This window comes from Hylobates moloch, unplaced genomic scaffold (genome assembly GCF_009828535.3).
Source record: "Hylobates moloch isolate HMO894 unplaced genomic scaffold, HMol_V3 SCAFFOLD_13, whole genome shotgun sequence".
NCBI lineage: Eukaryota > Metazoa > Chordata > Mammalia > Primates > Hylobatidae > Hylobates > Hylobates moloch.
Window position 1 is genome coordinate 52234641 of NW_026652288.1, and position 19257 is coordinate 52253897.

At 40.1% G+C, this 19257-nt stretch overlaps 1 protein-coding gene across 1 annotated transcript in view; it reads left to right on the forward strand.

Moving 5' to 3' along the window:
- LOC116481044 (keratin, type II cytoskeletal 5) overlaps window positions 1–19257 on the forward strand; it is a 28644-nt gene that overhangs the window by 9143 nt on the left and 244 nt on the right. Inside the window, exon 9 of the mRNA XM_032173673.2 lies at window positions 19252–19257. This exon is cut by the window's right edge and continues 244 nt beyond it. Within this exon, the coding sequence (XP_032029564.1) occupies window positions 19252–19257 (6 nt within the window). The remainder of the gene's footprint in view (window positions 1–19251) is intronic.

Sequence of the window (19257 nt, forward strand, 5' to 3'; positions counted from 1 at the left end):
GCATCAGTTTTTTATGGTAATTAGGGGTGGGCCCTGCATGTGGTTTGAAGTTGGAAGTTGCTATCAGTGCCAAAGGAAGGAACACCTCAGTTTTCATATCATTTTTTCCAGATATGAGCATAATAGGAAAGGGAGGCAAGGGGCTTGCTTAGAAGTTGTCAGCAGTCAAGCATCAGTGCAGTCAAGATGGTTTAATGATTAAAAAATCATGTAATGCACTAAATGAATAGAATAAAGGGAGATAAATCAAATGGCCGCCCAGAAAAAACAAAAAATATTATACTTAAATAGTAAATGAAACTTTTCCATCGAGCAAAAAGGGGGTAAGGATAACTATTATCACCACAATTATTCAACTTTATACTGGAGATCTTAGCCACTGCAATAAGACAAGACAAAGAAATAAGCATCTTCAGGATCAGAAGAAAAGCAAACTGCAGGTGATCACATATGACATAATTGTATATATAGAAAATCAAAATAATCTACAAACTACTAGAATTAATAAGTGAATTTATCAAGGTCACCAGAAAATCAATATACAAATATCAATTATACTTTTGTACACTAGAAAACAACAATTAGAAAATGAAATTTGAAAGATATTTTTAGTAGCATAAAAAATCTAATACCTAGAAATAAACTTAACCAAAGATGTGTAAGACAAAAACTAAAATGATCCTATTGAAAATTTTAAAGAAGGCCTAATAAACAAAGGTATATGATATCTTCATGGATTGGAAAACTTAATATTGTAAATACATCAATTTCTCCAAATTGAACTATGGGTTTAATGCAATTTCAATCAAATTTTAGCAGATGTTTTGTGGAAATTGATAAATCTATTCTAAAATTTGTGTTGAAATGCTATGATTTGAATTTATTGCCTCCAAAATTTGGATGTTGCCAAGGTAATGATATTTAGAAATGGGGACTTTCAGAGTTCAGAGGCTTCACACAGGATTCAGTTAGGTTGCTCTTCTGCTCTTCTGCCAGGTGAGGAGATAGCATTCCTCCCCTCCAGAGAATGTAGCCCTCATTAGACAACCAAACCCGTCAGTATCTTGATCCTGGACTTCCCAGCCTCCCGAACTGTGAGAAATAAATTTTTGTTTTTTTTAAACTACCCAGACTCAGCTATTCCATTATAGCAGCACAAAATGAACTAAGACAGGAAATGAAAAGGAGCTAAAATAGTCAAAACAACCTTAAAAAAGAAGAACCCGCTTTTACACTGTTGGTGGGAATGTAAATTAGTTCAACCATTGTGGAAGACAGTGTGATGAGTCTTCAAAGATCTAGAACCGAAAATACCATTTGACCCAGGAATCCCATTACTGGGTATATACCCAAAGGAATAGAAATTATTCTATTATAAACATACATGCACATGTATGTTTACTGCAGCACTATTCACAATAGCAAAGACATGAAACCAACACAAATGCCCATCAATGATAGACTGGAAAAAGAAAATGTGATACGTATACACCACAGAATACTATGCAGCCATAAAAAGAAATGAAATCATGTCCTTTGCAGGGACATGGATGGAGCTGGAAGCCATTATCCTCAGCAAACTAATGCAGGAACAGAAAACCAAACACCACATGTTCCCACTTATAAGTGGGAGCTGAACAGTGAGAACCACATGGAGACAGGGAGGGGAACAACACATGTTGGGGCCTATCAAAGGGGTTGGGGGAAGGGAGAGCATCAGGATAAACAGCTAATGTGTGCAGGGCTTAAAACCTAGGTGATGGGTGGATAGATGCAGTAAACCACCACGGCACATGTTTACCTATGTAACAAACTGGCAGATCCTGCACATGTACCCTGGACCTTAAAATTAAATTAAATTTAAAAAAAAGATGAATAAAGTTAGAAGTCTTATAGTTCCAGATACTGAAACTTATTATAAAGTTGCAGTAATTAAGAAAGTATGGTACTGGGGAAATGATTGACAAATGGACCTATGAGATAGTATATAGAATCTAGAAGCAAACTACATATTGACTCAATTGATTTACAACAAAGGTACTATTACAGTGCAATAGAGAAAGGATAGTCTTTTCAATAAATGGTGCAAGGTTAGTTGGCTGTCTATATGGGAAAGATATATTATGATTTCTACTTCATCCCATAGATAAAAATCAATTTCAGTTGTATTATAGTCCTATATGTGAAAGGTAAAACAATAATTCATTCAGAAGAAAACAGAAGGTATCTTTATGGAGTGAGGATAGACAAAAATTTCTTAAATTAAATGGGATAGAAAAAAAGCTTACCTTAAAAAAAATTGATAAACTTTGTTCATAAAACAACATGAAGAGAGCAAAACAGTAAGCCACAGCCCTGGAAAATTTTTAATATATATAAATATTATATATATATACATAATTTTTATATATATGTGAAATTGTATTCAGAATATACAAAGAACTACAAAACAGTACCCACAACAACATTCTTCTCAAGTGTACTTAGGACGTTCACAAAGATAAGTAATATGCTAAGCCACAAAACAGTCTCAATACACTTCAAAATATTGAAAACATATTGACTATGTTCCATGATCATGGCATATTAAATTAGAAATCAGTAACGAAATATATCTCAACAATTCAAAAATATTTAGAAACTGAACAAAACTTCTAAGCAACCTATGGGTTAGTTAATGGGGATGATTTGGAGGAAAGGTCTTAAGCTTGGTCCTTGTCTATTGTCTGCCCCTTACAGGAGAAATCCAAAGCAGTAGCCCAACAAACAACCTGTGCCCTTGTCTGTGATTCCATATAAAGGCAGGATGACTTCATAGGCAGGGTTGCCAGATTTAGCAAACAAAAATACAGGATGTGCCATTCAGATTGAATTTCAGATAAACAATAAATAATTTTTTTAGTGTAAGTATGTTCCATGCAACATGTGGAACGTACTTACTCTATATTTTTTGTTGTTTATCTGAAATTTAAATTTAACTGGGCATTCTCTATTTTGTCTGAAGAACCTTATTCACAAGTGACTGGGATGGCAATGCCTGCTCCAAGTTTCAAGCCAACTGGCATCTAGTTGGCCTCTCAGAGCTGGGTAAGGGTCTGGCCTTTACTTGAGGCTGGTGAGGTACCCTGCCAGTGGCCTGCTGTCCCGGAGCTTTTCAGCTGGGGAAAGACTTTGCCTGGCACACCGGGAACTTGTCCTAATAGCTTTTGGGGCTTATACGACATTGGTGATCGTCCACCCAGAGTGTCCTACAGAATCACTGACTGACAGAGTAGGGTGTGGAGCATGGTGGGTTGTCGGTGTGGAGAGGGGCAGTTCCTCAAAGATGAGGAATGTTTGTGGGATGAGAATGTTTCTAAACCAGCACATGGTCAGCAAGGCAATCTAACAGAAAAGTTCATATTCTCAATCTCTTTATTCAACAGAACAAAAGAAGGCAAAGAGAGCAAAGAAAAGCAGTGCAGAAATGCAGACTGCATCAGAAGGTACATTACACACTATTCAGGGACACTGCAAGGGAAGATAAGGACAACTTATTTGTCAGATGGGAACTCCTGAGTGTAGTTATGATGGGCAGGACTGTTGGGAATTGAAGAGAGGACTGCTCCTCTGCAGCTGGACCCAGATTGAGCTTCAGTTTTTAGTGGGGCGCATATGTCATTTTCATCTCAGAATTATGGCAGACTAATGTATCTGTAATAAGATGGAAGCATGAGAAGGATGTTTGCATGTCTGTGTGATAATGACCGTTGATCTTTTGATGGTGATCAGTGGGAGTTCAGTGGAGCAGGTATCAGCAGAGAGGGGAAACAAAGGGTAGAAAACCTCAGCTCTGATTTAAAGAGCAAGAGAGACCAGAGGGACTTTTAGTTTGGGGTTTGGCACATCAAGAGCTTGAAAGTCATCACTACATTCTAACAAAAAGTAAAAAACGGAACAAATGAAAAGCAACAACTCTTCTTCATCTGTCAGAGAACTGAGATTACAGGGCAAACCACCGCCTTCCAACTGGAGAGTTAAAGAGGCAATTACAGAGAATCCCAACTTACCAGAGTAGTAAACCATGAGCAGAAATCTCCACAGGAACCAGTATTTGGGCAGAAAACCCTGAGCCGTAATTGGTAAATTGCCGGAGGCTCCGTGTGGATAAGTTTGAGTGTTGAAAATTCCAGGGGAGCCCACTCTTAGAGGGGCATACTTAGTTTTACTCCAGGGGCTTCACCAGGTCCTCACAGAGAAAATGTGAGAAAAATCTCATGCTTCCAGTAGGGGGAGCAGACAAAGAACCATTTTGAAATAGCCAGAGCAATCTGTTCTTAAAGAAGTCCGCCGTCAGGAACAACAATTTAACCACAGCCAGCCCTGCTGAGGTTTTATCAGAGCCTGGTCTAGCTGGAGAAAGGGAAATACCCAACCCCAGCTCCCTCCAGCTATGCTGGCCCTACTTAAAGAGGTGAAAAAAGCCTCAGAAGCACTTGTGAAGTTCACAGCCAAGGGGCACAGGCTCACTAAAAGACTGAGACCTAATCCTAATCATAGGTCTATAGAATACCTCCTCTCCCCTCATACCTCATCACTACATTACTAAAGGCTTATTTATCAGTTTCTTCCATCCATTTTCAACAAAAAAATTACAAAGCATACTTAAAGGTAGAAAACAATTTGAAAAGACAGAGCAAGTACCAGAACCACACTCAGATATGGCAGGGATGTTGGAATTATTAGATCGGGAATTTAAAACAACCATGATTAACAAGCTAAGAGCACGAATGAGCAAAGTAGACAACATGCAAGAAGAGATGGGTAATGAAAGCAGAGAGATAGAAATTCTAATAAAAAATAAATGCTAGAGATAAAAAACATTATAACAGAAATGACGAATGCCTTTTGTGGGCTCATTAGTAGACTAGACACAGCTGATATTAGAATCTGAGCTTGAGGGTATGTCAACAGAACTGTTTTTTCAGTTCTTTCAAAACTGAAAAGCAAAAATAAAAAAACGGAGAAAAAAGAACAGAATATGCAAGAACTGTGGGGGAAACTACGAAAGATGTAACTTGTGTAAAAGGAATACTAGAACAAGAAATAGAGAAAGCAACATAATAAATATTGGAGAGAGTAATGACAGAGAATTTCCAAAAATTAGTGTCAGACATAAAAAAAAAACCTGTGTATATTATATTCAAACTGTAGAAAATGAAGGATAAACAACAAAAAATCTTGAAAGAAGCCATGGGAGGGGGAGGGAACAGCTTATCTATAGTGGAACAAAGATAAGAATTAAATTCACTTCCTCACAGAAACCTTGCAAGCAAGAAAAGACTGGAGTGAAATATTTACTGTTGGGTGAGAAAACACCAATACAGAATTCTATATCTTGCTAAATTTACCCTTCAAAAGTGAAGAAAAAATAAAGACTTTCTCAAGACAAACAAAAATTAAGAGAATTTGTTGCCAGTAGTCCTGTCTTGCAAGAAATGTTAAAAGAAGCTCTTCACCGAGAAGGAAAATTATATAGATCAGAAACTCGGATCTACATAAAGAAAGGAAAAACATTAGAGAAGAAATAAGATCTAACCGATAAATGTTCATTCAAAATATTAATAGCAACAATGTCTTCAATCTCTATACTTTATGTGTAAGTGAAATGAATGACAGCATTGATACAAAGGATGCGAGGGAGGAATTAGCGATATGGTCACCCCTTGGTATATGCCAGGGATTGATTCCAAGACCCTGCACATATACCAAAATCCTGGCATACTCAAGTCCCTCTGTTATTCCCATAGGACCCTCTATATGAAAAAAAAAGTTGACCCTTCGTAATACTTGGATATTGCATCTTGTTAATTCTACATATATGTGGATCCATGAAGTTCAAACCCATGTTGTTCAAGGGTCAACTGTACTTGGTTATTACAAAGAACTTGCAACACCCATAAAGCAGTATAGTGTTATTTGAAAGTAGACTTGGATTAGTTGTAAATGTATATTGCAAACTCTAGGGCAACCACTGAAAGAGGTAAAAAAAAAAAGTATAACCGATATACTAAAAAGGAGAGAAAATAGAATCATATAAAATGCTCAGTTAAAACCACAAAAGATGAAAAAAGAGTGGGAGACAAAAAAGGAACAAAGAACAAGGGCAATAACTAGAAAACAGTAAGAAATATGGTAGATATTAATCCAACTGTACCAATAATAACTTTAAATGGTGATGGTCTAAATGCACCAACTTAAAGATAGAGATTGTCAGAATGCATCAAAAAACAAAACCCAACTGTATGCTGTCTAAAAGAAACCCATTTTTAAATATAAAGACATGTATGATTAAAAGTAAAGGGATGGAGAAAAAACATACCACGCTAACGATAATTAAAAGAAAGCTGAAGTAGCTGTATTAATTTGGGACAGGACAGACTTCATAGCAAGGAAAATTATCAGTAAGAAAGAGGGGCATTACCTAATGATAAAAGTGTCAATAACAATCCTTAATTCCAAGATATAACTATCCTTAATGTGTACATGCTTAACAACAGAGCATCAAAATATGTGAGGCAAAAACCAATAGAATGGGGTGGAGGGACAGATGAATCCACTATTCTAATCAGAGACTTCAACACTATTTTATATTAGAAAATATTTATATTGTTTTTTATTAGAAAATGAGTAAAGACATAGTTGAACTCAAAAACACCATCAATCACCTCAATATAATTGACATCTTTAGAACACTTCACCAAACAAGAGCAGAATACACATTCTTCTCAAGCTCACATAGAACTTTCACACTCTGGCCATAAAACATACCTTAAATTTTTTTTTTTTTGATTGGACCCCTTTAGTAAAGATCTGTTTATTTTTACTGTTCAAACAGAAGCAATTTAATGTAACTTCTCCCAAATCTATAGACAAACATCGATTACTTCATGAAATATACATTCTTTTTTTTTTTTAAATTATTATACTTTAGGTTTTAGGGTACATGTGCACAATGTGCAGGTTTGTTACATATGTATCCATGTGCCATGTTGATTTCCTGCACCCATTAACTCGTCATTTAGCATTAGGTATATCTCCTAATGCTGTCCCTCCCCCCTCCCCCCATCCCACAACAGTCCCCAGAGTGTGATGTTCCCCTTCCTGTGTCCATGAGTTCTCATTGTTCAATTCCCACCTATGAGTGAGAACATGCGGTGTTTGGTTTTTTGTCCTTGCGACAGTTTACTGAGAATGATGTTTTCCAGATTCATCCATGTCCCTACAAAGGACATGAACTCATCATTTTTTATGGCTGCATAGTATTCCATGGTGTATATGTGCCACATTTTCTTAATCCAGTCTATCGTTGTTGGACATTTGGGTTGGTTCCAACTCTTTGCTATTGTGAATAGTGCCGCAATAAACATCTGTGTGCATGTGTCTTTATAGCAGCATGATTTATAGTCCTTTGGGTATATACCCAGCAATGGGATGGCTGGGTCAAATGGTATTTCTAGTTCTAGATCCCTGAGGAATCGCCACACTGACTTCCACAATGGTTGAATTAGTTTACAGTCCCACCAACAGTGTAAAAGTGTTCCTATTTCTCCACATCCTCTCCAGCACCTGTTGTTTCCTGATTTTTTAATGATGGCCATTCTAACTGGTGTGAGATGGTATCTCACTGTGGTTTTGATTTGCATTTCTCTGATGGCCAGTGATGATGAGCATTTCTTCATGTGTTTTTTGGCTGCATAAATGTCTTCTTTTGAGAAGTGTCTGTTCATGTCCTTTGCCCACTTTTTGATGGGGTTGTTTGTTTTTTAAAAAATATAAATCATACAATGTATGCTCTCAGACCACAACAGAAGTAAGCTAGAAATCAATAACAGAAAGACAGTTTAAAAATCCCCAAATACGGCCAGGCATGGTGGCTCACACCTGTAATCCTAGCACTTTGGGAGGCTGAGATGGGCAGATCACAAGATCATGAGTGAGAGACCAGCCTGACCAACATGGCGAAACCCCATCTCTACTAAAAATACAAAAATTAGCTGCGCGTGGTGGCACGTGCCTGTAATCCCAGCTACTCAGGAGGCTGAGGCAGGAGAATCGCTTGAACCTAGGAGGCAGAGGTTGCAGTGAGCTGAGATTGCGCCACTGCACTCCAGTCTGGGGGACAGAGTGAGACTGTCTCAAAAAAAAAAAAAAATCCCCAAATACATGGAGATTAAACAAGACACTTCTGAATAACACATGGGACAAGGAAGAAATCTGAACATACATTTTTAAATACTTTGAACTAAACAAAAATGAAAATATGACACCAAAATTTATGGGATTCAGTAAAAATAGTGTTCAGAGAGAAATTTATATTGAATGCATATATTAGAAAAGAAGAAAGATCTAAAATCAATAATCTAAGCTTCCACCTTAGAAACCTAGAAAAAAAGGAGGAAATTAAATTCGAAATAAGTAGAAGAAAAAAGTAATACAGATTAGAGCAGAAATCAATGAAATTAAAAGCAGGAAATTAATAGAGAAAATTAATGGAACCAAAAATGATTTCTTTGAAAATACCAATAAAATTGATAAGCTTCTAGCCAGGCTAAGAAAACAATAGAAAGGACACAAAGTTACTAATATCAGAAATTAATAAATCGACATCACTATATATTCCATGGGCATTGAAAGGGTAATGAAGAAATATTATAAACAACTCTACATCCTCAAATATGATAACCTAAATTAAATGAACCAATTTTTTGAAAGACGTGATCTGCTAAATTCACACAAGAAAAAATAGACTAAAGAAGTTGAACCAAAAATAAATAACTTTCCAAAAGTTATTTATTTATCCATCCAGGCCTGGATGGGTTCACAGGTGGATTCTACCAAACATTGACAGAAGAAATCGTGCCAATTCTCTACAATCTCTTTCCAAAGATAGAAACACAGAGAACATTTTCTGACTCATTCTATGAAGCCAGCATCACCTTAATACCAAAACAAGACAAAGATATTGCAAGAACAGAAAACTGTAGAGCATTATCTCTCATAAGCATAGCTGTAAAAATCCCCCATAAAATATTAGCAAATCAAATCCAACAATGCATAAAAAGAATTATAAAAGAATTATACACCATGACCAAGTGACATTTATTCCAGGTATGTCAGACTGGTTCAACATTTGAAAATCAATTAATGTAATCAATCACAACAATAGGCTGTAGAAAAAAAATCACATGATTATATCAATAGGTGTATTGTGAAAAACAATTTCACAAAATCCAACACCATTTATAATGCAAACTCTTAGCAAGCTTTGAGGACAGGGGAACTTTTACAACTTGATAAAGAACATTTACAGAAAACCTGTGCTAAGATTATACTTAATGGTGAGAAACTAGAAGCTTTCCTGCTAAGATCAGGAGCAAGGCAATGATTTCCCCTCTCATCACTACTTTTTAAAATAATTGGAAGTCCTAGTTAATGAAATAAGACAAGAAAAGGAAATGAAAGTTATACAAATTGGGCGGGAACAAATAAAACTTTGATCACATGACATAACTGTCTATGTAGAAAAAAAGATGCAGTGAAAAACTACCCAAACTTACAAGTGATTATAGCAAAGTTGCATGATACAAGGCTAATATAAAAAGTCAATCATTTTCCAATGTACTAGCAAAGAACAATTGGAATTTGAAATAAAAGACATGACACTATGTATATTAGCACCTCCAAAAATGAAATAGTTGGTATAAATCTAACAAAATGTATACATATCTACATAAGGAAAACTACAAACTCTGATGAAAGACATCAAAGAACCAAATAAATTGAGAGATATTGCACGTTCATGGATAAGAAGATTCAATATTGTCAAGACGTCAGTTCTTCCCAACTTGATCTACAGATTCAGTGCAATCCCAATCAAAATCTCAGCAAGTTATTTTGTGTAGACCAAAAAATGGATTCTAAAGTTTTATGAAGAAGCAAAAGATCTAAAATGGCCCAACACAATATTGAAGAACAAAGTCAGAGGACTGTCAATACTTAACTTCAAGACTTACAGTGAATCTACAGTAATAAAGACCATGTTGTGTTGGTGAACGAGTTGACAAATAGGTCAATGGAACATGATAGAAAGGCCAGAACTAGACCCACACAAATATAGTTAACTAGTCCTTGACAAAGAAACAACGGCAATATGAGGGAGCAAAGACAAATGCTATTGGAATAATTGAATACCCCACATGCAAATGAATCTCAACAGAGACTTTCCACTTTCCACAAAATTAACTCAAAATGGATCACAGCCCTAAATGTAAAATGCAAAGCTATGAAACTCCTAGAAGATAACATAGGAGAAAACCTAGATGACCTTGGGTATGGTGATGACTTTTAAGATACAACACCAAAGCCATGATCCATGAAAGGAATAATTGATAAGCTGGACCTCATTAAAATTAAAATTTCTGCTCTGCAAAACACACTGCCAAAAGAGTGAGAAGCCAAGCCACAGATCGGAAGAAAATATTAGCAAAAGACATATCTGATAAAGGACTCTTATTCAAACTATAGTGTATTAGATAACTCTTAAAATTAACTATAAGAAACAACCTGATTATAAAATGGACCAAAGTCTTTAACAGACACATCACCAATGCAGATAATACAAATAGTAAGTAAGCATATGAAAGATTTTCAACATCACAGGTCATCAGAGAAATACAAATTAAAACAACAATGAAGTATCACTACATGCCTATTAGAATAGCCAAAATCCAGAACACTGACAATGCCAGGTGCTGGCGAAAATATGCAGCAATGGGAACACTTACTCATTACTGATGGGAATGCAAAATGGTATAGCCACTTTGGAAGACAGCTTGGTAGTTTTGTACAAAAGTAAACATACTTGGCTGGGCACAGTGACTCACTCCTGTAATCCCAGCACTTTGGGAGGCAGAGGTGGGTGGATCACGAGGGCAGGAGTTTGAGACCAGCCTGACCAACACGGTGAAACCCTGTCTCTACTAAAAATACAAAAATCAGCCACATATGGTGGTGCTTGCCTGTAATCCCAGCTACTCAGGAGGCTGAAGCAGGAGAATCGCTTGAACCCAGGAGGCAGAAGTTGCAGTGAGCTGAGATCGCACCACTGCACTCCAGCCTGGGTGACAGAGAGAGACTCTGTCTCAAAAAAAAAAAAAAAAAAAAAAAAGTAAACATACTTTTGCCATACAATCCAGCACTTTCACTGCTTCATATTTACCCAAAGAAATGGAAAACTAATGCCCACATAGAAACTTGCACATATATATTAATAGCAACTTTATTCCTAATTTTCAAAACTTAGAAGCAACCAAGATAGGTGCTTAAATAGACAATTGGCTGAATAAATAGACAATTTGTGGTACATCCATACAATAGAATTTCATTATTCAGCACTAAAAAGAAATGAGCTATCAAGCCATGAACAGGCATAGAGGGGCCTTAAATGCATATTGCTAAGTGAAAGAGGCCAATCTGAAAAGGCTACATACGTGTGATTCCAACTACATGACATTTTGAAAAAGGCAAAACTATGGAGACCATAAAAAGCCCAGTGGCTGCTTACGGGGGAAGAAGGAATGAGTAAGTGGAACAGGAGGATTTTTAGGGCAGTGAAACTACTGTGTATGATACTATAATGGTGGATTGTTGCAGGCAGAAAGAGTGAGGGTCGTGATCAACTCAGTATACCACTCGTGGCTGTATGAGTAAACAGCAAACTAGTCTCATGAATGCAGGTTGTTGGCAAACTGACAAAACTGCATCTGCCACCTGAAGGAATGCTGAGGGCAGTCACGCTGGCAGTGTTTCTTGTGATTAAGCATAATTGACGCCTGTTAACAGTAATGTGAACCTGTGATCAATTAAGCAGCTGACCAATCATTACCTCCTCCTCCCTGCTTTTTCTACGCAATAAATACGAAGGGCTGTGGAAGCTCAGCGGGCTGCCTTTGCTCACTAGAAGCACGGAGCTCTCTTCTTCCCCAGACTCCTTCTTTAAAACAGTTTCTTTTGTCTTAAGTTTTCATTTCTATGTTTGTCCCCCTTTGTTCAGTCCCGTGGTAACCGTGGCAAACTGCCACAGTGGATATATGTTATTATACATTTTTAAAAGACCCATAGAATGTACAAAACCAAAAGTAACCCTAATGTAAGCTATGACCTTTGAATAACAATGGCACATCAATGTAGATTCACCAACTGTAAGCAATGTGCCACTCTGGTGGGGGATGTGGATAATGAGAAAGCTATGCATGTGTGTGTGTAGGTGTGTGGTTTATATGAGAACTCTTTGTACTCCCTGTTAAATTTTGCTATGAACCTGAAGTTGTTCATAAAGTCTATTTTTAAAAATTGTACAATTAATTTGGAAAGCTAATACACGTTGACCCTTGATGTCACAATTCAATTTCTAGGTATTTATTTAAGCAAAATGAAAACATTTGCCCACAGAAATATTCACAAATATGTTCATAACTGCTTTATTCACAGTAACCCCAAACTGGAAATATCCCAGGAACTCATCTGTAGGAATGAGTAAGGAAACTGTGGTATATTCATACAGCAACACACCACTTAGCTGTAAAAAAGCATGAACTACTGATATGAACAACAACCTGGATGAATCTCAAAAACATTTTGTTGAATGAAAAAAGCCAGACACATACAGCATGTATATAAATGGCACATGTGCAGTATGTATACACCCTATGATTCTTTGGTGGAAAAATCAAAACAGTATTTGCTTGGTGCAGTGGGATTCGTAGGGAAGGTGCACAAAAGAGTTTTCTGGAGTAATGGGAATATTCTATACCTTGATAGGGTGTCACTTATAGAGGTGCATGGATTTTTCAAAATAGATTGAACTCTATACTTAAGAGCTGTACATTTCACTGTATGTAAATTCTACCTCAATAAACAAAACTGTTTTCTTAAAAAGAGAAAGTGGTTGGGCATGGTGGAACTTCCCTTTAATCCTAGCACTTTGGGAGGCTAAGGCCAGAGGATCACTTGAGCCCAGGAGTTGGAGGCCGCAGTGAGCTATGACCGTGCCACTGCACTTCAAGCCAAGCTGTGGAACAGGAAAAGACCTCCATCTCTAAAAAATGAAATAAAATGATATGCAATAAAATAAAAATAAAGAGAGAAAGAAGATTTCACTTTTCCTCTTTCTATAGTGGAGATAGGAAAGAAAGATGTGTGTTAGGAATGGAACCTCCTTGTGGATGGATTAGCCAATCTACAGTTTCTGCCACAAGGTCCAGGCTTTCCTAGTCATGTTGTGTGTTCTTCTGCGCCTATCTGGAAAAATTCAGGCTATTTCCCTGAAACAGCTGGGGGAAGGGAAGAGGAAAAAGAGAAGGAAATCAAATTTATCAGATCCCCCCTGAGGCCTCACTTGCAACATGAGTCCCACAGACTTCTGCCAGAATATCAATGATCTGTCGCTAATCCTGCCCCTAGGCTTAAAGTGAAATTATACAAGATTAACAGATGGAAGCAGCCAGGAAATTCCAGGAAATCTCAGAGGAGACTGGCTTGCTTTCTAGGGTATTTGTACTCTAAGAGTAAAATGATTTGAAATTAAGTTTTATAGGTGGGAATTACTCCAGATCATTCCAAATGTGGAGGAATTACCTATTACCTCATAATTAATCAGACATTTTCCCTGAAATATTTTCCTGAATTAACCAAATATTTTCCTGAAATAAAGGGTGTTTGACCAGAAGGCCGATGGAGTGAGACACCCCTCTGTAAGAATGCACTTCATCCTATCTTTTACATTATTTAAGCCAGGCCCTGGGTATGTCACTGGGGGATAGTTGAAATATTTTTTCCCAAGTATACTTAAAAAAAATTACGCTGTATGGTGAAGGGAGCCCTGCAGCGGTGAGGAAGTGGAAACCAGAGTTCAAAGTGAAGATGGGATAAGAAGGGAGATGGGAACTGGGGAAGGCAGTGGAGAGAAAAGGAAACCAGTCCACTGGAAACTCTTCTTGGAGTTTTTACTGGTCTCTCTGGAAGGCTGGCAGGGCTCCCTCCAACCCTGTTCTTATCAAGGACCTCAGCCACGTGACAGAAGGAGAGCCTGGTCCTTCACCTGCACACTATCCCCTGCTCACAGAGGAGGGTCCCTGCCTTGTCCTGTCGTGCAGCCTGTCCCTTTCTCGCCTTCTCATCTTCCCAAAAGCACTTCTCTGCACTTCCAACCTCCCTTCTTGCCTCCCATCATCAAAATACCTCATTCATAAGACACACACTGCTCTTCCTCCTCTAGTGTCCCCACACGGATCAGGAAAGCCAAAGGTTGTCCCCTTCTTCCAAATATGCCCGTCAGTGCCCAGCCCAGTTGTGCGCTTTCCAGTGATGTAAACATCCATGTGCACCTACTTACCCAGTACCAGCATGCACAGGGTGAGTCAAGACGGATTGGACACATGCAAAATATGTCACTCAGTAACTACATTTTATATGAGCATGCGTCAAACTCAATGTGTAGGGAGCCATCAGAGTCATTTCTGTCATTGTACAAACACTCAATATTTGCCCCCTCGAAGCACAGAACATGCATCAGTCCTGTAGGCTAATGATTGTTTCCAGTTCACTCCAGGCTCCTTGTCAAAATCCACCATTTTTTTTTTTTTTTTTGACACAGGGTTTTGCTCTGTTGCCCAGGCTGGAGTGCAGTGGCCTGGTCACAGCTCACTGCAACCTCTGGTTCCCGGGCTCAAGCAATTCTCCCACATCAGCCTCCCAAGCAGCTGGGATTACAGGTGTGCACCACCATCCCCCACTAATTTTTGTACTTTTTGTAGAGAGTAGAGATGTGGTCTCACTATGTTGCCCAGGCTGCTCTCAAACTCCTAGACTCAAGTAATCTACCTGCCTCAACCTCCCAAAGTGCTGGGATTACAGGCGTGAGCCACCGTTCCCGGCATATAATCTACTTTTGATGGTTGAAGTGGCAGCTACAATGCTTCCCTCCATCCCTCAAGTCTGTGAGGAAGAGGTTCTTGATGTATGCTCAACGGGAAAGTCACATGGAGTGACATCTGGGGATTTAGGAACCACACTTTTAAGGGCAGGATGGCCTGTGCAAAATGTTATTCCATTGACCTCTGGACTCCACAACTGACCTGAGGTAGAGCCCTATCCCGCTGGAAAATGGAGTTGTGAGACTTCCTGCAGCTGTAGAGAAAGCCACTCATGGATCATATTCAGATAGGCAATGCTGTCAGTGTTCTCTGCAAAAAAAAAAAAAAAAAATACATGGACCGTGTATGTGAAAATTGAGAAACAGAAGGGAAGCTCCAGAGCTAGGTGCATACTGAGTATTCATAAATAACATGATTACTAAGTAAAACAATTTTGAGGGTTTCAAGACTTTCTGAACCACTAGGTCTACCATAGAAGGCTGCACGTCTCACACTAGCCTTCGTGCTTCTGTCTATGTTGCTTACACATGTGGCTGCCGGTATTTCTCTTTCAGTGGGTGCTTCCTAGGGACAGGCTTGGCTCGCTGGGATTCCCTCTGAGCAGCATCATCCTAAATTGTGGCTTGCAGGATTAGGCACTGAGTCTTAAAGCTTTTGATGATGATGACAATAGCCTCTCCCTCATTCTCATCTGCCAACTCCACCCTGGGAGACAGAACGCCTAGGCAAATCCTCTTTGAGGCAGACTTTCCATGAGCTCAGGCTTCAAGAGGTCCCTCCTGCCCTCCCTCCACACTGGGAACAACTCAAGAGTGCAGGTTAATCCCTGGGCCTGGAACAAAGGCATTCTGCATTCCAAGGCAATCAGAGACAGCTCCCACCTGAAGGGAGGCTCTCCTGGCAGAGGGAAGAGGCTGGGTTCAGCTGTCCCCTGGGGAGGAGGCTGGCTGTCATCCTGCTTACTCATACTGCGTGCTTTGGTTTCTCTCACATAGTTGCCTGAACCATCACCCTTTGTTCTAATCTTCTTATGAAGGTTGTGCCTTCCCCACTCGGCTCTCTAGGGAAACAGAACACCTCTGGGCACCACCATGGGACATGAGCCTTGGTCACCAGAGAGGTTTCACCTGAGAATAACCATCCAGGGTAAATGGGGTGGCCTGCCTATGAACATGACCCTCTCCTGGGAGAGGTGGGAGCTGGCAGAGGTAGACTCAGAGGTAGAGAGGGCTGGACTCACAGGAGAGAAAAGAAACAGGGCCCAGCCTAGGGCAGCTGTCTGAAAGCAGGCCAGGAACAATAGCCACCTCCCACAACAGGACAAAGAAAGACATAGACAATCAATGGCAAATGAGCCAGGTGCAAACTTGCCCTTTTAGGGGTGGCGGGGGCTGGGAAGAAGTGGAATCAGAAATAGATCTTCCAGGGGCAGCAGGATTCCCTCCTCTCTAACTCCCCCTCCACTGTCTTAGAAGCCCCTTGTCACCTCTCATGAGTCCTCCCAGCTGACCTTACTCTATGGGGTCACTGGACTTGGTTCCCAGAGCATGCCTGGCAGGTGGGAATGGGAATTTTTTTAAAAAACCTCTTAGTAGATATATAAGAGAATGTCATATAAATCTAGCAAAAGGAGATAAACTTGTGTCAGGAAATTAAACACGGCACTTTATATTGCTCGTGCTGTCTGATGCACATGCCAAGCCTGGGATTGAATAAGACGTTGAAGCTAAACCATCCACTGATAGACTAAATGAATTACACTACATATTTTATTCAGGGATGAGTTCACCCCCACACTTAAAAAGACAGGAACTCATTAGTGAAAAAGGAACTGATGCAGTTGGCACTGCTGGTTAATAGCAGCTGCCCCTGTGTGCATACCCCAGAGAATAGCCTGAGACCCAGAGGATGGGCGGGGGAACCTGACTCCAGAAGAGGGAGAGCAGCCTTCTGGGCTCCTGCCAAGAACTCAGAGGTTGGATCCTCTCTCCAACCACGTTTCCTTCCAATCACTCAGGCAACATGCTGCCTCCCCCGCCAGGCAGAGCTCTCTCTGCCCCATGCTGCTGCTCAGCGGAGTGGCTGCAAGCTTGCAAATTGCTCTTCTGATCTTGTTGCTCTTCTGCCTTCTGCGGCTCTGTGTGGCCTCTGGGAGCAGGGCAAACCTCTATACATGGCTTCCTAAGTCCTTACTAACGTGGCACAAGCCTACAACGTTGGTTTCACTTCCTTACCAGTCTCTAAACCACCCTCCTCCCCCACACACTTACCCTGCACTTGTGTCCCTGTTCTTGATGCTTCTTGTGGGCCTCTACATACAAAATGTCTTCATACTTCCCTATGATATTAGCTCACCTTCGGTGAGAAATCGTATGCCAGATGCCTTGCTAAGACCTTCAGTTAATTATCTCACTGAAGCCTCACAGTAGCACTCTGAGGCCAGTGCTATGTTCACTCCCAGTTTACAGGTGTAAAAACAAGGCACAAAGGGGTTAAGAAAGTACATAGGGACACCCAGGTGCTTGGTCATGAACCTGAGCCCTCTGTCTCCAGAGTTCATGCTCTTAACCAGGGGTTGGCAAATGTTTTCTTTAAAGGGACAAATAGTGACTATTTTGGGCTTTTCAGGGCATACAATCTCTGTTGCAACTACTTAGCTCTGTCTTTGTAGTGTGAAAGCAGCCGTGGACATTGGACATTGACACAGACATAGGACACTGGGTAAATGCATATTAGCTCCCACCTGACTTGCCAACCCTTCTTACCCATCCTAGCATCATTCATGCCAAGCCTAAAGCCTCTATCCCAAAAGAGTAGAGTGGGTCAGAGCACATACCAGAAGGAACACTTCTTTCCCAGAACCGGGTGGAAGCACATTCTTGGTCAACCATTGTGCAACCAGGGTGGAGGGAGGGGAGCTGCTTCCGTTGTCTTGAGAAGGTACCTCGTTCTTGCCAGACGCTGAGTTAGCACCTCCTTTAGACAGGGAACACCCTGTTCTCCTGGATGCTGTGTCCCCCCCTCCAAATGTTGGAGAAATGGGACTGCTTTTAAAATAGTAACAAGAGCTTTCCTGAGGCTTTTCTTAGCGTGGGAGTTTGTTCTTCCTCCTACGGTTGCTCATTTATCCATAGGTTCTCACAGAACAAGATTGCCCAGGATTGCTCTCCATTCTCCTCATACACACTGCTTAGTGCATGGACTGGAAAAGTGAAGCTCATTCCTCTCTAAACCAAGCACACTCACCTTTGACAGTCTGCCCACCCTCCCAGAAGGTGTATATGGATTTGAGATTTCAAGCACTGAGATCAGAAATTAAAATGTGGAATTGACACGTTACATCATCACACTTGTAAGGGCACAGTTTTATGATTCACTGCTTCCATATGCCCCTCGACTTTCCCTACACACCCAACTGTCTGACTCTTGATTCTTAAGAAATGTCAAAATCTGTGGGAATAAAAATCCAGTGAATTCCTTAATGATTTTTATTCCACTCATTTTCAGTTGTTTAAATTAAGCTCTAGGTGTCTATGAATTTCAACTGGAAAGGCAGATTTACATGAGACTAAGCGCAATGGGAAAGCAAGCACTAGAGAGAGAGGTGCAGATATGGAAAGAAACTCCTGGCAGAAGTCAGGTCTCTGAGCACCCTGGGCAATGTCTGCTCCCATCATCTTAGGTAAACGCCACGTGGGCAGGTGATCACACAGCACACAGAACAAATGTTGCTCCTACAGTGTAAAGACTCAACTCCTCTGTCCCTCTTGCTTGACAAAGGAGGGCTAGATCCCCAAAGTAGACCCCGTTCCTATGTCCAGGACACAAGGGAGGATAGCCAGGAGCTCCAGAAGAACTGTTCCAAATGCAGTGGAAAAAACACAACAGGCTACTTCTTGCTCAGGCCATCAGGCAAATGCCCATACGCCCTCAGGAAGGATCCCACTCAGAGGGTGAGGCTGGTGCCAGTGGAGTAGAAAACCTGTGTGGGAAGGGGGCACACAGGGAGTGTCTGATGAAGAAGAAGGAGGGGACAATTATCACAGATCAGCTCCTTGTCTCCTTTGTTTGAGGACATGACTAACTCATGACTTCAGCGAATGTATGCCCAGGCTTATTGTGTTAGGATCAAGTCAAGGCTGGAAGGCAGGAGAATTTCTCTATGACTAAAGGAAGCCAAAAAGCAATCTTCATATTTCATACCTTTCTAGAAACTGGGTGTGATCTCACTGTTGGTAAAGCCCAGCCCTTCCCAACCTGCAAGCTCACCTTCCAGGACTGG